The sequence below is a fragment of the Periophthalmus magnuspinnatus genome, chromosome 15, assembly GCF_009829125.3.
Source record: "Periophthalmus magnuspinnatus isolate fPerMag1 chromosome 15, fPerMag1.2.pri, whole genome shotgun sequence".
In the NCBI taxonomy this organism is placed as follows: domain Eukaryota; kingdom Metazoa; phylum Chordata; class Actinopteri; order Gobiiformes; family Gobiidae; genus Periophthalmus; species Periophthalmus magnuspinnatus.
In genome coordinates, this window is record NC_047140.1 from 22,988,592 (window position 1) to 23,009,543 (window position 20,952).

At 38.6% G+C, this 20,952-nt stretch overlaps 1 protein-coding gene across 2 annotated transcripts in view; it reads left to right on the forward strand.

The window, feature by feature from the left end:
- Positions 1-2,353: 2,353 nt before the first annotated feature.
- macrod2 (mono-ADP ribosylhydrolase 2) overlaps positions 2,354-20,952 on the forward strand; it is a 595,671-nt gene continuing 577,072 nt past the window's right edge. Inside the window, exons 1-3 of one of the 2 annotated variants that reach the window (XM_033979597.2) lie at positions 2,354-2,570; positions 5,594-5,695; positions 6,251-6,367. In XM_033979597.2, coding sequence (XP_033835488.1) covers positions 2,534-2,570; positions 5,594-5,695; positions 6,251-6,367 — 256 coding nt within the window. In that variant the 5' untranslated portion in view covers positions 2,354-2,533. The remainder of the gene's footprint in view (positions 2,571-5,593; positions 5,696-6,250; positions 6,368-20,952) is intronic. The other variant, XM_055227511.1, reaches the window with a different exon arrangement.

The window sequence follows — 20,952 nt, forward strand, 5'->3', positions numbered from 1 at the left end:
GACAAAACAAGTTTGGCTAAGCAAATCGTTAAATTAACTGTTGCATGCTGCACTAAGGTACGTTTCCTTTAATCCTCTGAATATGTATTGGCGAGAGCAACATTACGTAAACAAACAGGTTACAATGAATGGTGTCAGCTGGTTGCCTCAAGGATGTACAGTAGTCTACATCAAATGCTTAAAATGAGTTGATTTAACCCTTCAGTAATATTTCATTTGTCTGTGAAATCACCAAATGTATGACACAAATAATGTGGGACCAGACTTAATATATAAATCATAATGACATTGATAAGTCTCATGAAAATTAAGTGAAAGGGGAAATATAAAAATGAATAACTTGTTGTAGCAAGTTGTTTATCTGCCCTGAGGCCTTTGGACCAATTTGTGCATTTTGCTGTAGATAAGTGCAAGCTGTTATTATGTTGCTATGATTTTGAAGCGGAATACAAAAACATACAAATTAAGACAACAACATTTCTGACTCATGACTTGTAGGTGCAGCCCGTTGGGTTCAGACTTTGGCTTGAACTTGGTGCTGTAACCATGACTATAGCCTACACACCACATAAATAGATCCTCCTCTGTATTCGCCTGAAGAAATATTAGAACAACATAGCCAAGTTTGAACTTCTGTGTTTATCATCAATCAAAATAGTTCATAATGCATGACACAACAACACTCCAACCAATAAAATGATATCTTAAATAAACTTGCATAAAAGGTCACAAGTTCCATCTATCAATCACTGATCAGACCTAAGACTCACCACAGTAAGACTACAATTGGTTATGTGAAATAACCTTTTTCTTTACACACAAAACGTATTGGTTAATATTTTTGGAACATTATCAACATGTAACATTCTGGACAGAGTCAAGACAAGGCTTTAAAGAATATTTCTAATGTTGACAAGAAAATGTTTCTAACTTTATACAAGGCTCTGGCCTTGTTTTACAACAATGTAAAAAGTGTATGTGTAATACAACTGCCATTCATAAAGAATCCAAGATATCTGACTATATATAAAGCATGGGGAAAAACAACCTGATGTAACCTCTAGATTTTGGGATTACCCCAAAAAATCTAATGAGAATAGATACATTATAACAATACATTAAGATGATCTTTACTCAGTGATTGCAAAAATTATAATGCAACACTGACATCTAGTGGTATCTATGGAAACATGCAGCAAAGTTCAACTTTGATAAAAGTGAAATGTCAGTTAATCTCACTTTGCATGCAGCATGTGTTAATCTTTCAAAAGGGTGTTGCATAATATGTAACTTATTTAAATGCAGTTAAAACAATTTCATGAGAAGATATTCAGACTTTTCAGTCAGAAAACAACATTCAATTTAACTATTAAAATTGTAGTCTGTACTGTAAAACTGTAGTCTATTTTTGGTGTCATATCTTGAACAATAAGAAATATAAAGCAATTTATGGGGAAGAAGTTCAATTTACTTCACTTTGTTGTTTTCACTACTTGACTTCTCAAAACTCTGCAAATTCACTTCAAATGATTCACTGTTTGGATGGAATTCAAAATGAAACGGATCAAAATCCGGTTTGGATAAAATAGCCTGTCCCTTGTGGGTTAGTTAGAGCAGATGGGTCTGGACCGGAGCAGTGCAGCACAACAGATGACAGACGGTGGTCTCTGGAACCAGTCTGGCCCATATGACAGCCTGACTTAGTACTGATCTCCTCTATCCCACAGAATACAGTATAAGCCAGAGAACAATAGTAGGTTGGTATGAATTACAGTATATTTTGCACGCTGCTAGCATATCAAATTAATAAATGTATATATCTATTTATTTATAAAAGAGGTGAATTGTTAATTTTTTTCTGCTCCTTATTAATTTCCATATGTTCAACTTTATGACACTGTTGTATGAAATGTCTTTCTTTTTTTTTTTTTTTATTACATGCACTGAATAGGATAATAGCCCCTAATCATAGACTGTTTAAAGAGTATGCAGAATTACAGAATTAAAATCTCTTCAATGGACTGCTGCTGAACATATCACATTTAAAATTCACTTCAGAATATGTTGTTTTGTATCATGCCATTTCATAATTATTACAATTTTTCATTTCAACTAATCATACCAAAAGCTCCGGACATGTTCCTGTCAGATCATCAGGCTCAACTTGGCATTTCCCCGGCGCGTTTGCTCTGCCTCCTCACGCCAAGAGGATGAACTACTGCGCACAGCCTACCTCCCCTGACCAGGCTGTGGCGCGCGCGTGATTGACAGCAGCGTCTGACCAATCACAAACCTACTTCCGGGTTCCTTTTAGCCAATCACGCGCCTGGAATCCGTACACATAATTTACGGCGCAATCACGGTAGGTTGAGCCCACTGAGGTCCATAGAAATTTGACAGCTTCACAGGTGAGACCACCGTCAAGAGGCTGTTTCACTTTGCCTTTCACTTTCCCTCCGGATCACTATTTACTGTGAGCCTGGGGTTGCCACACTCAAAAAACAACCATTCAAAGTCTAATCATTCCGGAAGTATGAGCAAAAAGAAAAAGGACTGGAAGAATGAGAAAGGTAAGGCTTCTTTTGGGTAGTATCAAGCTATCATCATCTCTATGGCAGACAGCGTGATTTTCGAGCACAGCAGGAGATTGACAGCGTGTGCCTGTCTCCTGTCTATTGCTGATAACTTCTTGTGCATCCTTCACGGCAGCTGTACACATGTTATATGGATGTTGCGTGGTGTTTGGTTACCTCATTGCATGCTTGATCATCTGAACAACACTCGGTATCCCCATGTTTCTCTTTGCAAGATGATTAGCTTACATTTAAAACGCTCCTACTCCATCCCTGATCCCTAATTATTCAAGCAGGCTGCAGGCTTAGGGAACCAAACTAATCCATCCCTCCACCTGTGTGATGGGACACAGGCTTTTAAGGTAAACACATCTTGTAAACATCTTTCTAACTGCATGTCTTGTTACTATTGCTGAGGGATGTGTCAATCAGTACAGTTTCTGTTCACAGATTTGGTGTAGGCTGCACTAATGGCAGGTGCATTTGTAAATTGTATCTCGAGCCACCACGTGCTTTGGGAATCTAGCATGCACGAGGCAGTACTAGAGACTAAACCTGTGCAAATGTAAAATGAATGAGCAAAACTAAACAGAGCATTGTTAGTTGCTTATTATCTTGCTGTCTGTGCACACGCCTGCACAGTTGACAGGTGTTGCCAGGTGTTCTCAAATGTGCTACTTACTGAGCATGCGCAGTACAATCACGTTCACTTTATTATCAGAACTAAGAAGAAGCAGAACCCACTAAGGGAACTTTGCACTGTTATGTTGGCAGTTTGATCCCTGCCAGAAGAACTGGAATCATGGTGCCCTTGAGCAAGGCACTCCACGGTTGTTGTGTCAGAGTGGGCTGTACTAGATGGAGGAGCAATTGCACTGAATGTTTACTTTCCATGTATATTAATCAATGCTCAGCGCTGGTGGTTAAAATTAGACATGAATAGGTATGGGCTATGATGATTATCACTGCTATAGTAAAGGTAGTAATTAATTTTAGCCCCAATTTCTAGGCTGAGCAGGTAGCAGCATGATCTGAACATCAAAGTAAACCCAATTTAATATTCGGAGCATATAGCCTTAAACCAGTCAAGCTCAAAGTGCTGTAAGAGAAGATCAAGGCAAGTCCAAATGTAGATGATACTGAGACTTAACATTGTATTGCACTGACTTACTTTTTGTAGTGATAGGCCTTGAGCAAGACCTGGGAGATGCACTGAATAGTAATTTGTAAAAACAAAAGAAGAACGATGTTTGCAACAAAAGGCTGAGTTAGTGAGGGAAATACCTTATACGTACATGAAAGCTGCAGCGTTAGATTTTTGATCGTAAAAGAGTACATTTTGTTATCTCCCATTTGAACAGCATCAAAGCACAGCAATCTGGTTTTACCCTGCGTAGTCTGTATTTATCAAAGTATCCATCTTTTATTTCCATTAGACACTTCCATTTGAATTACTATTGCACTATAGAGCTAGAGAGCCAATATGGAAAACTTTGTTACTGGCAGCTATGCCAAACGTCCATAGAGATACATTAGCAAAAGCAACATAAAGAAGTAATCAGAAAGAGCCATGGAACAAACAAATGAGTTGCTGGGTCAGTAAGGGCAAATGCATCTATCACACTATATTGAAAAGTATATGTGTCACACTAAACACTGCAGTGGATAGAGCTCTCATCCACCAACCTGAAGGTCAAAGGTTTGATTCCTGCTCAGACCAAGTTCTGTCTGTACTCCACCCACATCCCCAGTATGAATGTGATGTATGCATCAGTAATTAGTGTTGGTTGGTCAGAGGAGCCGATGGTGCAGATTGGCTGCCTCAGTTCCATGAGTCTACAACCGGGCAGCTGTGGCTACAATAGTAGCTTACCACCACCAAGTGTGGAGTGAATGAATAATGACCACAGTGTAGCCCTTTCAGAGGCTTTGACAAGCCTGTAAAGTGTATTACAAGTGTAAGGCAACATTGAGCATCTTAAACTCTCCATTGGTTTAATGTTAGGTTAACTGATGATTCTTATAATGTGTGATGATTATCCCAAGCTCTATTTGGGTAAGTTTGCACTTTTTTAGTCCAGAAAGCACTCCAATGATTCATTCCCTTTAATTCATTCCTTTAGAATAAAAGCAGCTGTGCGAAATGAGCGAGCCCTGGACAGTCTTAGCTCATCGGATGTGTTTTCTTGTCAGGCTAAAGGGCCTTTTTTCCAATATTTCTGTCATTCTGTATATTTGTATTTCAGTTACTCACACATCTTACTCTCAACTTTGACTTTTGTGATTCAGTGGTTTAGTCCCAGCTCAGACCAGTACTGCTGTTGTGTTTTTTTACTCACCTTCCCTGAGATTGTGTTGTGTGAGTGTGTCATTGGTGGTTAGAGAGATGGTAGGTGCAGATGAATGTAACAATCTACCCAAGGGCAGCTGTGGCTGCAAAAGTAGCTTACCATGACCAATGAGCTGTGCAATTAGTCAAAATGTAATCAAGATTGAGATTTGGTCATCACTTCAATGATCAGCTTGGGTTATTTTTATATTTTTAAGTCTACAGCCAATCCTCTGTCAGTAAAATCATATTTTTGAGGAGAGTTCAGGTGTTGGAAAAAGCAATTTGACATTTCTTTTGTTTTAAATGGCAAGAAAGTAATATCAAATGTAATTGATGGATTCAAAATAAAAGACAGAAAGGGTGGTGGTTTGTAACTGGGGTTTTTTGCCTCTCCGCTCTTTCTCCTCAATATTGAGACAAAATAATCTCTCTTGTCTTCTCTTCTCTTTTGAACTCTAATATAGGTTGTGAACCTATCAGTAATTTAATTTATTTTTAATTTGACAAAATAAAATAAAATAAAGATTTCTGATGAATAAATGTGATAATGATACATTTTTGTCATATCACCCAGCCCCAGTGGGGAGTGATTTAATAATGCATAAAATTGTATCCTTGAGCCGTCTGGCAGTATATATTAGATGAATGCATTATTATTCTAAACATTTCTTCTCTTTGTCTTCCACAGAGAGGCTGCTCCGTCTAGATCGAGAGGAAAGGCGCAAGGAGTACCGTCGCCAGGACTATGTCTCCCTGGACAAGATCCCAACCTGGAGGGACGAAAACAGCAGTATGGCCAACAGCATTTTATTACAGCATCATACAGATTTAGAATAAAGAAAATAAGGAAAACTTATAACTTAACTTATAACATATTTGGAATAGATTATCCCGAGTTTTGAAGAGTGGATAGGCTTGGTCAGTGGTCGGTGTTTGTAGGTGAAATGTTTTTACCAGTGTCATTAATGAATCACTCCTCTGGTCTAAGATGTAATGGATCTAACTCTGACTATGTTTACATGCACACTAATATGGAATGGGATGGTCAGATTATTGAAATATTGTCATGTAAACCGATACATCTGATGTGACCCAACAGATTTCTTTCTAATTGTTCACACTTGGGCATGTTTTGTGCATGATGCTAGTTCTACTTTTTTACTTATCCGTGTCCTATCTAATAATTTTAGCAAAGTCTCCATGCCAAAGGCAGCCATGTGTGGCAGTAAGATACTTTTGAAACATTATATAACTGATTTTAGTCTAATTTATATAGAAATAATTAAGGTTGAATGTGTTTATGTAGTTTGAGTAATAACTATACTTCTGCGGTGTTGTATTTCAGTCAATGACAATGAGGAGGAGGACGCTCAGGTGACCAGTGGAGGAGGGCTGTCTAATAAAGTATCCCTCTACAAAGGAGACATCACGCTGCTGGAGGTGGATGCCATAGTCAATGCTGGTAAGAGCAAACTAAAGTAGCTATTTGTTGCCCTCTGGTGGTGATACTCAGGAAATGCAGGTTCTTCACATTTGAAGGGCTGTAGATCAATGACACTGTTGTGGGATTACTTAAACGTATTGCTGTTTACCTTTGTATTTGCTGATTGGTTGTTTTATAGTAAATGCTGCGTAGTTGACACAAGATATTCTGTTCAATTATTTGTTATGTAATTTTTTGCAGCCAACTCACAGCCCACGCACTCTCACAAATGCTGAGCCACTGCTTCACCTGTTGCTTTTGTTGCTTATTTGCTGCTTCGTTGGTCTAATTTTCAGCTGTGAAGTGCATCTGTCTGACATAACAGCAATGGAGAGGTGTTTTCTCATAATTTTGGTTTATTTAAAATTGCAAATCTGGTCATTATTTAAAAGTTGTCATGAATATTTTTTTTATGAATTATGACAAGTAAAAAGAAGGTAGTGTTTGCAAGTCATCTATTGAGCTATTTCTTTGAGCTGTTAGTCTACACAATATTATATGTGTGGCCTGCTCCCTTGTTGTCAAAGCTGGAGATGAACATGGCTTTGTTTCTTTAATCAATTCTGCTCTTGAAACACAAGCAGTGCTGTGCCTTGTTTTCATATGCTGATTTCCACTGAGAGATTATGCACTGTGCAATGTGGTCCGTCATAGATTAACCTCTGCACTTCACATACAGTGCGTGTTATGTGTGCTGCTGTATTCGTGTGATACAGGCTCCTCTCAATGCTCAATGTACTTTAGGTTTTTTCTAAAAGTAAATGGGGTTAATAGTGATGTATCTGTCCTGTGGAAAAGAGATAGTTTAGTCCACAGCTTGGTAGAGACAACAGCATTTAAAAGGTGCTGGGTGCTTTATGCTGTCCATTAAAGTTTAATTATTAGCCTCATTGAGTTTTAAATTCGGTCTTAATTCTGTTTGGCTGCACAGGATGGTTGGAGCCACCTGGGTGGCAGTGTGTGGAGAACCAGAGGAACTCGGGGACATGATTTAAGAGACTGGGCTTTGCTGCGAATGAGCCAAATTACATCAAGGTGCTTTGGGTCTGTCAGGGCAGCAGGCGACCCACACAATGGAACAAACCCTTTATAAAGTCTGTTTAAAGAACAGAACAGAAGCGAATTAAAGAGGGCTTCAGTGAGGACTTAAACAAAGACAATGTTCATTTTTTGTCATTAACCACATGGAATGTTTGTTCTGCGCATATTGATTTATACCATAAGAATGAAACCAATTTCTTTCACTAAACAATGTAAATGCAAACAGCTGGACTCCTTTAATTTGTTAGTAAGAAAAAACATGACATTTGGCTAACAGGATTGTGTAAAAGTACATAGAAAAAATACATTTTATTACCAAGGGGTAATGATGACACTGTAATGATGGCAATGGTACAGCTTGCTTTATATATGGAGTATGCTACGTCTGTCAGGAGCAAGTCCAGAGCATGTGTCTTCTTGATGTTAATAATTCACAAGGCTTGACTCCTTATACATTACCTGCTGTAAACCTTTCCCATCTCCTCACATTAGATCATTTTTACACATTTGAATTTACTGTGCTCTGGCATAAGGGTTACGGGACAGCAAAGAATGAACGGGTGTAGATGAGTGAAGAACCCTATTGGTATTCTGTTGTATAAATCGGGCACATCACTGGTTTAATGAGAGCTGACCCTCTGAGAGCACAAGACCATGAACTAAATAGACTTTATGTGCATGTAGATGTGCTGTCAGAATAAGCAAGAAGGAGGCCAGTGTATTGTATTCCATCATGACCATTCACGCGTCTCAAAGGCTCGAGCTGTATTTCTAGTCTTCAGGAGAAACATATTACCTTTTATTGTCAAAGCTCTTTCACATGAAGACAGCTGTGGCTTGCAAAATGATGCCATTAACATTTGTAAACCTTTTCCAAATATTTTATTTTGTGTTTTATAACACATGGTGATGGAGAATTGGCTAGCGAAATCTGGACGCAAGGGCATTGGTGAATTTAGCTTGAAAGTTACATTTGCTTAGAGTCATAAAAGTGCCTCTGATATTTGAAATGTATTGAGAAATTGAGGTTATTTTAAAACCTCTACAACAGTGGCAGAATAACGGTGCATATAAATGGGTTTGAAGAGCAGAAAATATTATGTTCTTGCCATAAGCTTTAATGGAGAGACCCTACTTCATAATTTTGGCTTTTAGAAATGGATTCTCTTTATTTATAAACAGTCTCTATAAAATGGTAAAACATGTAGATCAGATCGTGCCTGCAGTATTAGACTGTGCAATCAACACTAGTCCTGTGTCTCATGTATTAGTTTACCTGCTATTTAGCTGATTCTGTCCATATGCTGCACTGTAACCATAACCAAAGCCACTTATTGTACATATATGCGGCAAGGCAAGTTTATTTGTAGAAAGACATTAAAATCACAATAAAAACAAATCAAAACATAAATAATCATAAAATTCACATTTTAAAAGAGAAGAGTTCAGAATAAAAACCTTTCAGTCATATGCACAGCTAAACCGTTTTGAGCCTGGATTTAGACACTGTCAAAATAGAGGCCAGTCTCACATCTTCAGGAAACCTGTTCCAGGTTTTAGCTGCATTGATTCCCCATGTATAGTCCTGATGCTGGGCATTAGCAGGAGGCCGGTCCCTGAAGTCCTCAGAGTGTGAGATTATTCATATGGCACTAACCTGTCGGAAATGTACTTTGGTGATAGGCTATGGACAGACTTGTACACAAGCAGAGCTGCTTTAAAGTCTATTCTCTGAGCCACAGGAGCCAGTGCAGAGACCTGAGCACAGGACTTATGTGTTCGTACTTCCTAGTTCTAGTCAGGACCTGAGCAGCAGTGTTCTGGATGTACTGCAGCTGTCTTAAGGCTCGTTTGGAGAGGCCAGTGAGCAGACCATTACCTACTGGAGACAAATGCATGGATCTCCAAGCCTGGTTTAGACCGTATACTTTTTAATTTTGGAATGTTTTTTAGATGGTAAAAAGCTGCAGATGTTATTGATAAAATAGCATTATAGCCTTATATTTTTACTCTACTTGCAGAGTGTTGTTAGGTTTACGTCTGCTTTTAACAGACATTCCTCTTGATTTTACTTTGCATAACTTTTCTCCTGTCGTCCTTGAACTGTAAGTGACTGAAATTTCCTCACTGTGGCACAAATAAAAGTACGGTAATCTTATCTTCCTATCCCTTCACAATAAAAGTATGCTGCTATTGTTAATCTAAATTGCCAGGATGTAACGTGATCCACCCAAAACACTTCAGTCTAACAATACGTCAGTTTAACAATAACTCCTGCCTCTTGTGTTTCCTCTAAAACCCCTGGCATTTGGAAGAGTTGAGTTTTGGGATCTTGTCAGGTAGTTCTTCATTAGATTTTCTGTCAGGTTTAGAATGTGCTGCACAAAAACCTGAGCCTCAGGAGAAGGATTGGGTCTGCCTGTCTCTGCAGTTCACACAGAACCTCTCTGTGGCAAAGCTGCGAGTGTCTCCTCCACTCAAACACTAGCACTGCTCTAATGCTTACTTGCACACAATCTCCATTACTGCAATTTACTTCATTGTTGTTGCAGGTGAGTCACACTGTAATCAAAGTATTTATAAACCTCTTTTGTTTCTACTGCTCTCTTCCTTTATCTGCTATACTGTCTCCAACTGTTGTCTATTGGAGCTGTATTTTGGGGTGACAGTAGCTCAGTTAGTAGAGTGTCTGTTCACTGATCCGAGCGTTGGCTGTTCGAACCTCTCACTCATCATAAGCATTACTGGTAGAATGGTCAGATCCAGTGACCTGCAAGTTGGTAGGTTCATCCCACAAATGAAATACTGTTGTAGATTAACTTGAACAGCCACATGAAAACAATAACATCTGCAGCTTTTTTACCATCTAAAAACATTACAAAAATCAAAGGTATGACTTGGAGAGACTTATCCGTGTGTTTGAGCCTTAAGACAGCTGCAGTACATCCAGAACACTGCTGCTCGGGTCCTGACTAGAACCAGGAAGTACAAGCACATACGTCCTGTTCTCAGGTCTGTGCACTGGCTCCTGTGGCTCAGAGAATAGACTTTAAATCAGCTCTGCTTGTGAACAAGTCTCTCCATGGCCTGGCACCAAAGTGCATCTCTCACATGGTAGTGCCATATGAACCATCTCACACTCACGTCACCAGCAGGAGGCAGGTCCCTGAGGTCCTCGGAGTCAGGACTAAACATGGGGAATCAGCGTTTCAGTTTTATGCAGCTAAAACCTGGAACAGTCTTACTGAAGATGTGAGAAAGGCCTCTACTTTGACAATGTTTAAATCCAGGGTCAAAGTGGTTCTGTTTAGCTGTGCATATGACTGAAAAGGTTTTTATTCTGCACTTTTCTAGTTTAATGTTAATTTTATGATGATTATTTATGTTTTGATTTGTTGTATTACGATTTTAATGTCTCTTTGCACTTTGAACTACTTTGTGTACAAATTTGGCCGTACAAATAAACTTGTCTTGCCTTATTGTGTCCTTTGGCAAGACACTTACCCACCTCCTCATTGACCTTGGCTTATTTGTTTTAACATATATATTTGAATCCTCCGTGGTAGAATGGTTATGTCATTGTGTCCTTTTAGAATGGCTGGACAACATTTATTCAAATTTATTTTGTGATGTTAGACTTTCAATATTAATTAATTTCTTGAACATAAAACCAGACAGACTTAAGTGAAGCAATTTAACAAAAATAGGTCAGATCTCTTCTTCCATGTCTGTACTCTGCTTCATAACACAAAAGCCTTTATTGATAATGGAGTAAAAAGACCTCTTGATTAAAAGGATCCAAGCATATCATTGACAATTAGAAATAACAGAATCTCAATCTCGATGAAAAAATATTAATTGTCTTCGGGCAAGACACTTTAAGTATGAAAAGGGTGTGATAATTGGTTAATGGATGTTTGGTGTGATCGTTGATAAGGCCATGTCTCTTAGCCCCAGGGCAGCTGTGGATAATTGTACGGTTTCACTTTGTTTATTCATGGTTAGGACTAGATCTCATGTACTTCTGAATGTGTAAATGGGATGTTATTGATGGTGGTTCACAATCTCTTGGAATACGGGAATATTAATATGGAAATCTTTGGATATTTCTGGAAATGTATTGTTATTTTGGCCTTGGTTTTGTGCTGGTGTAGTGCTTATTTCTGGATTTGCCCCTGTATGTTCTGGTGTAGTCCTGGTTAAGAACTTGATTAGACCTAGATATATTATCGGCTTAGTCCTGATTTAGTTTGAATCCTAGAAAAGTACATGTATAATTGTGGGGATTTATGTTCTTGATGTAATATCGTATGCTGTTTATCTTAATGTTCTCTATTGCATTCAACACACAGTTACCAAGGCAAGTTTAAGTGCTTTACCGAATAAGAAATACATTAAAATCACAATACAAACAAATCAAAACATAAACAATCATCATAAAATTAGCATTAAAAGAGAAGTACATGTGTGTCTGGTGTGAAACTTGTCGTTTCTCTCGGAGTCTGTTGCTTAGATACCCAGATGTCGCCTCGGTGCATCATAAACCTCCCCGGGAGTGTGGTAACTTCTTGGGCAAACTTGTGATTGTTGCCCTGTCACAGTGTGGATGGAAATCAATGCCCAGGGCTGCGTGTGGTGCTGCTCTGCTGAACAGTGAAATGACTCTAGTGGTGAGTGGCCTGCATTGCGCTAAAAGGTCCAGTTAATCGTGTCAGCAGCGCGCGGTGCACAGGGAGGACCAGGGTCTCCCACATGCTCTGCCAGTCTCTAAATGTAACCTGACAAACCAGCCCCACCTCTGACTTTGCCTCTGTTTTTACTCCTGTTAGCTTTGTAAACAATGTTAGCGCTTGTCTGTTTCTAGTTGACACAATACGTTTTACATCCACTATTCTAGCTGCAAACTGTATTTCCTGGAATAAGTGTCCGGTGTTACTGTAGATACTCCCTGATGTTACGATGAGGCATTATGACCTCATGCCTTCATTCTTGCATTCATAACCTAATATAAATCTGCTCTCGTGGCTTTCAAGTGATACACAATAAACATATTTTAACTTTTAAATGGCCAAAAGTCCTCAAATTTGTGTTCATGACAGGAAATGTATTTGGACCCTGTTCTGATTCAAATAAACAAATGGAAAATCGCCATTCGGAAGTTTTGTTTCTAATACTTATAATAAATGTTTTTCCTAAATGTCTCACTTGGTGTCATAATGAAGTGATACCTGTGCCTGTTCCCGGTGAATTTATATTGCATAAAATGTTCGACTGCCCAAGGAGTAGCTTCATGCTCAAAGCTGCTGACCCCTAAAATAAACTCAAAAATAATAAGACACTGCTGGATTTTATATGTTCAGTATGTGTCTAATTATAGATAAGAGCCTGAAGTGAAGGGGATACAGAGAAGAGGTGGGCAGAGAGGACAAACATTGTAAGTAGTAAGTAAAATAATGTTTAAGTAGTGGTATTAGAAGTACCTGAAGGAAGAGTATTTATGGAAGAATAAAAATGAGTTAGATCTGATTTATATTTTGAAGTTAATGTAATTGCGTATAAAAAAAAATCACTTTGTCATTTCCAGGATATTGCACAAAAATGAGAAAAACAACATCTTCTCTGCAAGAGCGGTGCAACAAACACAACTGTTCACATCTATTTCATATTGCCAACATAAAGCTTCTGTCACTTTGTAGATTCACTGAATGCTACACTGTAAAATATTACTATTACTAGAAGCACAAAACCATCAAGTAATTGTGACTAAACCTAATGTATCTAAGTACTGCTTCCCATTACTGTCCTTTCCAAATGTCCGGCACCCGCCTCCTCCCTTAAATATATTCAAACATACACATCCAGCCTATGACAAAGCAGTGTTTAGACTGTTAAGCTGCTGCTCTTCATTCAGAGCGTGTCCTCACATGTCTCTGAGGAGGACATAAGTCACTGCTGTTAAGCCTCTGTTTGCATCCCTGATTGTCTTCCCCTCTTCTCTCACCTCCATTCAACCTCCGCAATTCTATATCTAACACTCAGCCGATCATTTCAAAGTGCAAGGAAGAAAAACAGTTCTTTCAGCAAGTAATGCATCTCAATTCAATATGTGTCAAGTCTATAAGTGCCGTTTATATAGAAAGATACAAACTCTGCCTTGGTTTTCTGTTGATGAAGTCTAAACGAGTATATTTACTTTTGAATCTAACAGCAGTATTCATTTGCTGACAGACCTGGTGCGTTAGATTTGGTCTGTAGGGGGCACTGTGGCTCCATAGAAATCTCAGCATCAGTTATGAAAAGTTTGAGGGGGCATGACAGAGCAGGTTGTGCATTTAATTTGAACTAAATATATAATTTTTATCGTTCGTGTTAGATTTTTGTCTGTAAAAGCAGTTCAAGGTGAGAACGCGAAATTCCATACTCGCTCTTAATTTCTCAAACGTTCTAAACATATAAGTCAATGTCATATTTGAATATTAAACACCGTATAAACTCGAATCGTCAAAATGATTTCTGATTCAGTCTACACGCCAAATGTGTCTGTTTTTCAAATGCTTGTAAAGAAATATACGGTTTCATTTGTAGAGCTGGAGAGCCTCGTCGTCTTCTGAATCTACAATGGAAGGAGCCAGGCCTGTTACGTGTCAGATCGTAGGGTGATGCGGGGTGAGCGTTTCAGACTGCCAGACTGAAAGGAAGGATCAGAAAATCAACCCCTCGCCGCTGACTGTTTCTCTGCTGCGTTTGCGCCGTTTGGTCGTGTGTAAACGTTTCACTGATTTTTGACAACCCCCCAATTTGAATCGGAGTTCATTGTGCATCGCCTGCTCCTCTCGCTCTCTCCAGCTCTTTGTATTGGCTGATTTTCCTGCCTGCTTCACTTTTGTCTGTGTTAATCTGTACTGTTGAGAATCATTTAAACTGGTACAGTTTATGTAGTATATAACGTTGCTTTTTTCTGACAGGGTTAGATTTGAGCAGTGGGGGAAGAAGTACTCAGTTTTGTTACTTATGTGAAAGTACAGATACTGGAGAAAAATACCCTCAAGTAGATTTTTTTCATGTAAAATTTTCACTTAAGTAAAAGTATTAAAGCACCTGTTTAAAAATGCACTTAAAGAGTAAAAAGCAAAAGTATTTCACGCAGATTTTGAGATCTAATAAAGCTTCAAATGTAGTGATTTTGATAGATTTGTGCTGAATTTTGTTCAACAGAAACAATAGAATCAATTGTTTTTTTCCCCTAGATTGTTATTTGTATGTTTTTGTTTGCTGAAATTATGAACGTGTTAGAAATAAACCCTCAGCCTTTTCAGCAGGTCTCAAACAATAATAAAAAAAATACTTTGTACTTTCTACTACACTATGTTTTTGAACAGGACTGAAAAGTAAGATACCTGCTCTCAAATGTAGTGAAGTAAAAGTAAAAAGTATCCACTGGAAAATCTACTTCAGCAAAATATAGATACTGAAAATGTATACTTAATTACAGTACTTTACTACTTTTACTTACATTCCACCACTAGATTTGACATATCGAATGAAAAATCAGTTCACAGTGCACATTTTGAACATGCCTAAGCTTGAATTGCAAAAAAAAAATGAAAAATGAACTGCTAAACTAACAAAAGAATCAATTGTAGAGGTTTAAACTACCACTACTTTTCCACATCCCAGCTCATATACCGGACAAGACGTTTTATTGTTTATACAGAAGATATTATGCAAACTCTAAGATTACAGCATTTACAATAGTCCTGCTCCTTTACCTGCTTTAACTTCATCTCCTGTGGTCGTCCCCATTTTGTAAGGATCTGAAATTTCAAAGTTTGTAAACAACACCTGGCAACAGCATTTATTTATTTATCGAGTGAAAAGGTGGTGCATACATCCAGGTTTGAGGAGGAGGGTGACGATAAGAATGGCATCTGTTCTTCTTATCTACTTATGTGGGAGTGTGAGTGTGCAAGTTGCAACTGCATTTAAATCAATCTTGTTTATCGTTTTGTTACGCTTTTCGATGTTCAAGTGAGCTCCTCTGATGATGGCAGTACTAACTACGCATGGGACGATACTGAAATTCGGTGTCACGATTATCACGGCCAAAATGGTAACGATTATATCACGTTATCCAAGTTTATTTATATGGCGTATTTACACGGATAACGCGATACATACGAAAAACAACGATAAAACCCCAAGATATCCTTTGCCTATATCACTTTTGCATTTTAGCGGTTTAATATACAGTTCAAAATAATGTAAACCTTGCCGACGGTTCAGATTCACAAAGTGTGTGCCTAGGCAGAAATACTGATGAGCTACTTGGTTATAGCCCTCTGGTGCCAAGCTCTCCCTGTAATGGCTCTGGATGTATAATAGCAAGGTAATAGTAATGGTTAAAGTAATAAGCTACATAATGTTACAAGTAAAGGAGTATAAAACACTTTGGCAGCTCAGCCTTATTCTTGGAGCGAGGTAATTTTCTTTCACCAGCCACTTTATTTCATAATTTTATGCCCCAGCTTCACAGCCCCATTTCTTGTGAGGCACTGCAGTTGTTAAAATAAATTCTAGCTCTCCAGAAAATGTAGTGCTTTAGCAGAAATAAAATGACCCAATGCGGCATTACTGTCGACTCTACCTCGACTATCAATGTGTCTCACAGATTGGAACATGAGTCTCGTCCTCTCCAGATATTCTGTGTTTGCCAAACAATAAACGTCCTTTTTAGGAGAGAGATTGTAGCGCTGGAAACGATCGCGCTGATGTTGTGGAGATTTTAAACGAGAATCCACTTGGTCTAACCCCCGGCACTTCCTTCATTCAATATTTATGAGCCTGTACCAACTTTCCTCAAAGCACAGGAACCGGGCTCGCGTTCACAAACATGTTTTCATCTGACGTTTCCACACATTTTTAAGTACAGCTTGCATGAAAACTTCGCGCTGAACTATTTCTGCTATTTTAGTTCTTTGACTTATATTTAAGCTAGCCTGCCCTGTTTCAAATGGGGACATCTTAAGTTCTGAGATGCCAAAGGAGCTTTTTCAACAAAATGGTAAAATGTTACACTTTATACTTTTGGCATAAGAATGTTGTTTTGTAGATATGCAGAATTTGAATATCAAGTAAATAATAATAAAAAATTGTTGTAAAAAGAGATGATAGCAAAGCATTAATTTGTTTTGTCCTTGTTAATTTTTACACTTTCAAATAAGGATATTACGTGATATTTTTACTCGCTAATCAACTAAAAGGCCTACGTTTAAAGTGATAAACGCATTTTTGATGTATTGCCATGTTATCATCTGAATATCATTATAAATACACACACGCAAAAGAAAAATATCCTGAGATCACTATCGCTCAACCCTACAGCCAACAGCCACATCTGCTTCAAATATGTTTCTCAGGTTTCACATAAAACTACTGCAGTATATTTACAAAAATATCAAATGCAAAAGTATTGAAATAATATGTACAGTTGATTTCATTGTCATCACATTCATGGGTTTTATATAGAGCTTTTCCACCTTCAAGGCTCTCGAAGCACTATGCATCAAGGAACCACTCACCCATTCATACACGCAAGGACACAACGGCAGCATTCATCCTACGGGGGTGGGATTTGAACTGCCAACCTTCGGATCAGTGGACAAAGTAGTTCTGCTTTTTGGTTTGGGTTCAATATTATCATTTATCGTCTATATTTACTCGAGCAATATATCGTACTTCAAAATTTAAACGGATAGGCTTGTAACGATACCCAAAGGACTGCAGATTTTGCCATTTTAATTGTAATTTCTATCTGACTGTGGTTCATTCTGCAGCCCGAATGACTCCAACCCTCTTCTATTGCGTCTCCGATTGATTCTACATCATTTATATGGCTAAAAGTCAGTAATGTTTGACCAGCCCTCCATAATGCTTCTCTGGTGGTATTTTGGGACATGCCGTTTGCCTGGTGTATGTAAATGAAGCCTCTTTGGCCCCAGTCAGATGGATTCCCCTGTGTTGACACAAATGATTGTGTGGCTTCTGGGGGATTAAGAGATTGGGCACTGATTTTGAGCTTTCCTTCAGCTAAGTGCCAATTCAAATGCAGCACTGTGCCTCATTTTGTTCAGTTAATGTTACAGAAGTCGTGATGGTGGTGAGGGCGTGCAGTATAGCTAGTGGTAGTGGTACACGTGCACAAAGTAATCCAAAGTGCTTTACAGAATAAGAAAGGCATTAAAATCACAATACAAACACATCAAAACATAAATAAAGATCATAAAATTAACATAAAAAGAGAAGAGTGCACGATAAAAACCTTTCAGTCAAATGCACAACTAAAAAGAACAGTTCTGAGCCTTGAACAGCCGAACATTGTCAAAGTAGTAGAAGTCGCCGTAGTAGTAGTAGTAATAGTCATTTCCATCTGTGCTTTCAACAAAATACGTAACCAAATAAAACAAATTTGCCATACCTTGAATGCCACTTACTTTTATTAGTGAAATATTCAACATATTTTTCCCATTTACGGCGCTCCATCTATAGCTCTCATACAACACGCAAAAGGTATTTCTTTTGAATCTACCTCTCCTTTTAAGTACATTTTATCTGAAGACCGTTATTTTTAGAGCTACGCAAACCGTTCCGAGAAAAATCTATAGTTGGACGCTCGACTTGTCATACTGTATTAAATCTCTTTTGGAGACTTAACTTGACCAAGACGCACAATTGGATTTTCATTGTATCCTAAAGCAAGAGAAAGGAAATGGATTCAAGAGAGAGAAGAGATGGAACAGACTTGTACTGCCAGCAACTGAAGTGCTGGTTAATGCATTATAGTTCATAGGTGATTGTGTTAAGTAGTTATTAAGTGTTGATTTATTGTGATATTCAGACGTCGAGAACCTTAAAGTGAAGGTAGCACAGTCTCACGCAAGCTGCTATTGTCTGGCCCTGCTCAGCTGTGGTGCTATAATTGGCTGATGGCTTTTGCATTAGCATGATGAAATGGACAAATAAGTGACTTTACAGAAGCCCACTCGAGTATGGGGCCGTAATTTGGTGGGACTTTGATGCTTGTCTTGGCCATGGAAAGGGTTTAATCTTTTTAATAGAATCTCGGCCCCCCTACGTGCACAAACAAAGCAGATTAAAGTTTCACATAAGGCGAGGATTTCAGACGCACGGTGCAAGTCTCAGCGGTGTTCAAGATTTACGTTTGTTTTGGAGCTTTGTCTCATTTAGTTTTCGTAGAAGATTGGACGTAATGGTCATATATATATATAGGCTAGGCAGCGTTGTCAATGAAATAACTGGATACTAAACTACTATACCAAATGTACAGTCGATATAACTACTATAAATGGATACTATGAAAGAATACTCCTGAAAAAGGTCAGGTTTGTAGTATCCAAACATCACGGTAACATTCATCTGTGCTGAAAATGACAATATGATGAATCCAAGTATGATTTAAAGTATTTTTTTCTGATTGTAAAGGAGCCCGAGTTTCTCCTTACAAGACTGTTATCTTTTTCCATCGTGGGATCTTTTAAAAGCTTTCTGTGTAGAGAGGAGAAGCGTTAACATTCAGAGACCACACTGAAATATGGCTGTGATAGTGCTAAACTAACACTAGAAACTCATGCGCTTCAGAGCATGTCTCAATGAATAAAGCTGGATATTCAGGTGGAACTGTTCATTTACTAATTGCTGTGTTTGCCGGTTCCTTGTTGCGACATCTTGCAGCCCCATTAACTATCAAAATAGAGTTGATATTTTTGTTTTCGTGTTGTTATCTATGAAAATGCTAGTCAGACATTTTGAATCTCCTTATCTAGGTTACTGCTTCTGTGGAATGCAAAGCTAATTGTACCTGCAGTAGTTGAATCTCTAGCTGTTGTAAATAGCTCCTAAGCGTCTTCAGCGTTTCCTTCGTTTGATAAGAAGCCAGGTAGCTCGTCATCTCCTTCTCTCCTGGCTCTGAGCAGGTGTTGATTGATTTTATAAGAATGTAATTTGCTGAGGAAAAATCGAGAATGGGAAAAACGTTGAGCGAAGGAGACTGTCTAGTGTTTGTCATCTGGGTATTTTTTGTCAAAGCTTGTGGCACTTTTGACAAACGTGAAGACAAGGTGCAGAGACACTGTATATTTATAGGTCTACTTTGTTCAGCAGCCAGGTGAGAGGGAGGCCGAGGAAGCAGAGGATGAATGTATGACAGCAAGGCAGTTCGGATGAGGCTGTTGTGTTCTCTCAGCACATTTAATTCCCCCATGTTCCCTGGATAATCAGCAGCATCGAGCCGTCCCGGACCGAGCGGGACCCCAGGGGACCACCAGCCTCACGGTGCAGTAAGCAGACGGGCTTTTATCAACGTGTGGGTGCCGTCGCTGTGATGGATGAAAACTTCCACGCAGAAACTCCTCGTGGCTAAGAAAAAGTTTGGGAGAAATGACACAATAACCAACCAGTTTTTAGTGCATTCATTTTTCTCAAATTCTTTTACTTTATATTTATGAACAACCATTTTAAGCGTCAACAATGTCTGTACGTCATATTCCAAAGAAGTAAACTATAAAAGTTCTTCTTTACATGTTGTCTGCACTGAAAGCAAGAGCAAGCATCTTGACCCTTGTAGTTCCTTTTGTTTTAGCTGTTACTGCAACAAAACAACACTTTAAGGCAAAGGAGCTTGCAGTTCAAAGTTATTGTGGGACTTTTGACAATATGATATCACAATATTTCGGTTATTGTTACATCATTAGATTAAAATTAATGATTATAATAAAAAATGTAAACTAAAATACAAATGAATCAGACTAGGCAATAGACGTTACACTGGTTATAGTTGACTGACAAGTAAATTTTTGGTAATGCAAAATGTGAATTGTGCACAAAGAGAGAATATATTTCCTCATATAGTGCAGATGATCTAACTGCATCAATAATGTCAGTGATGTGGGCACGGTGGTATTTTTGCCTAGGTCCAGGTGGGCACAGTTGTATTTTTGCCTGGGTCCAGGTGGACACTGTGGTATTTTTTCCTAGGTCCAGGTGGGTGTGAGTTTGGTTAAAAGCAGGGAAAGGGGAGGGCAGGGATGTGCATGTGGTCCCTGTGTACATGGCGTCATTATGCTAAACTTGGTTTAGGCTTTTCCTCTAAACACCAGCTGCTGTTTCAATCAGAACAGTCTGTGTGCCATGTCAACATATTTACGTTTTAACACTGTTTTTATGGCTTGGGCTTTTCCTCCTGTGGAGATTAGACATTCTGTAGCTAAATGAAATGTGAATTATATGAGTTTGCTGTTGTATAATCCCACACAGCCGTCAGAGTGTGGATGTAATACCCGGACATGAAGATGACTAATTGGGATGTCTCATCTTCTGTGGCTCTCTTGGATATTGAATTTTCCCCAAAGTGCAGACAGCTCTGACAGTATTGACAACACTCCTGATGTGGTTAATGCCTGAATCCGCTCAATTACTTTCATGGCGAGACAATTATCGTCTGTACCAAA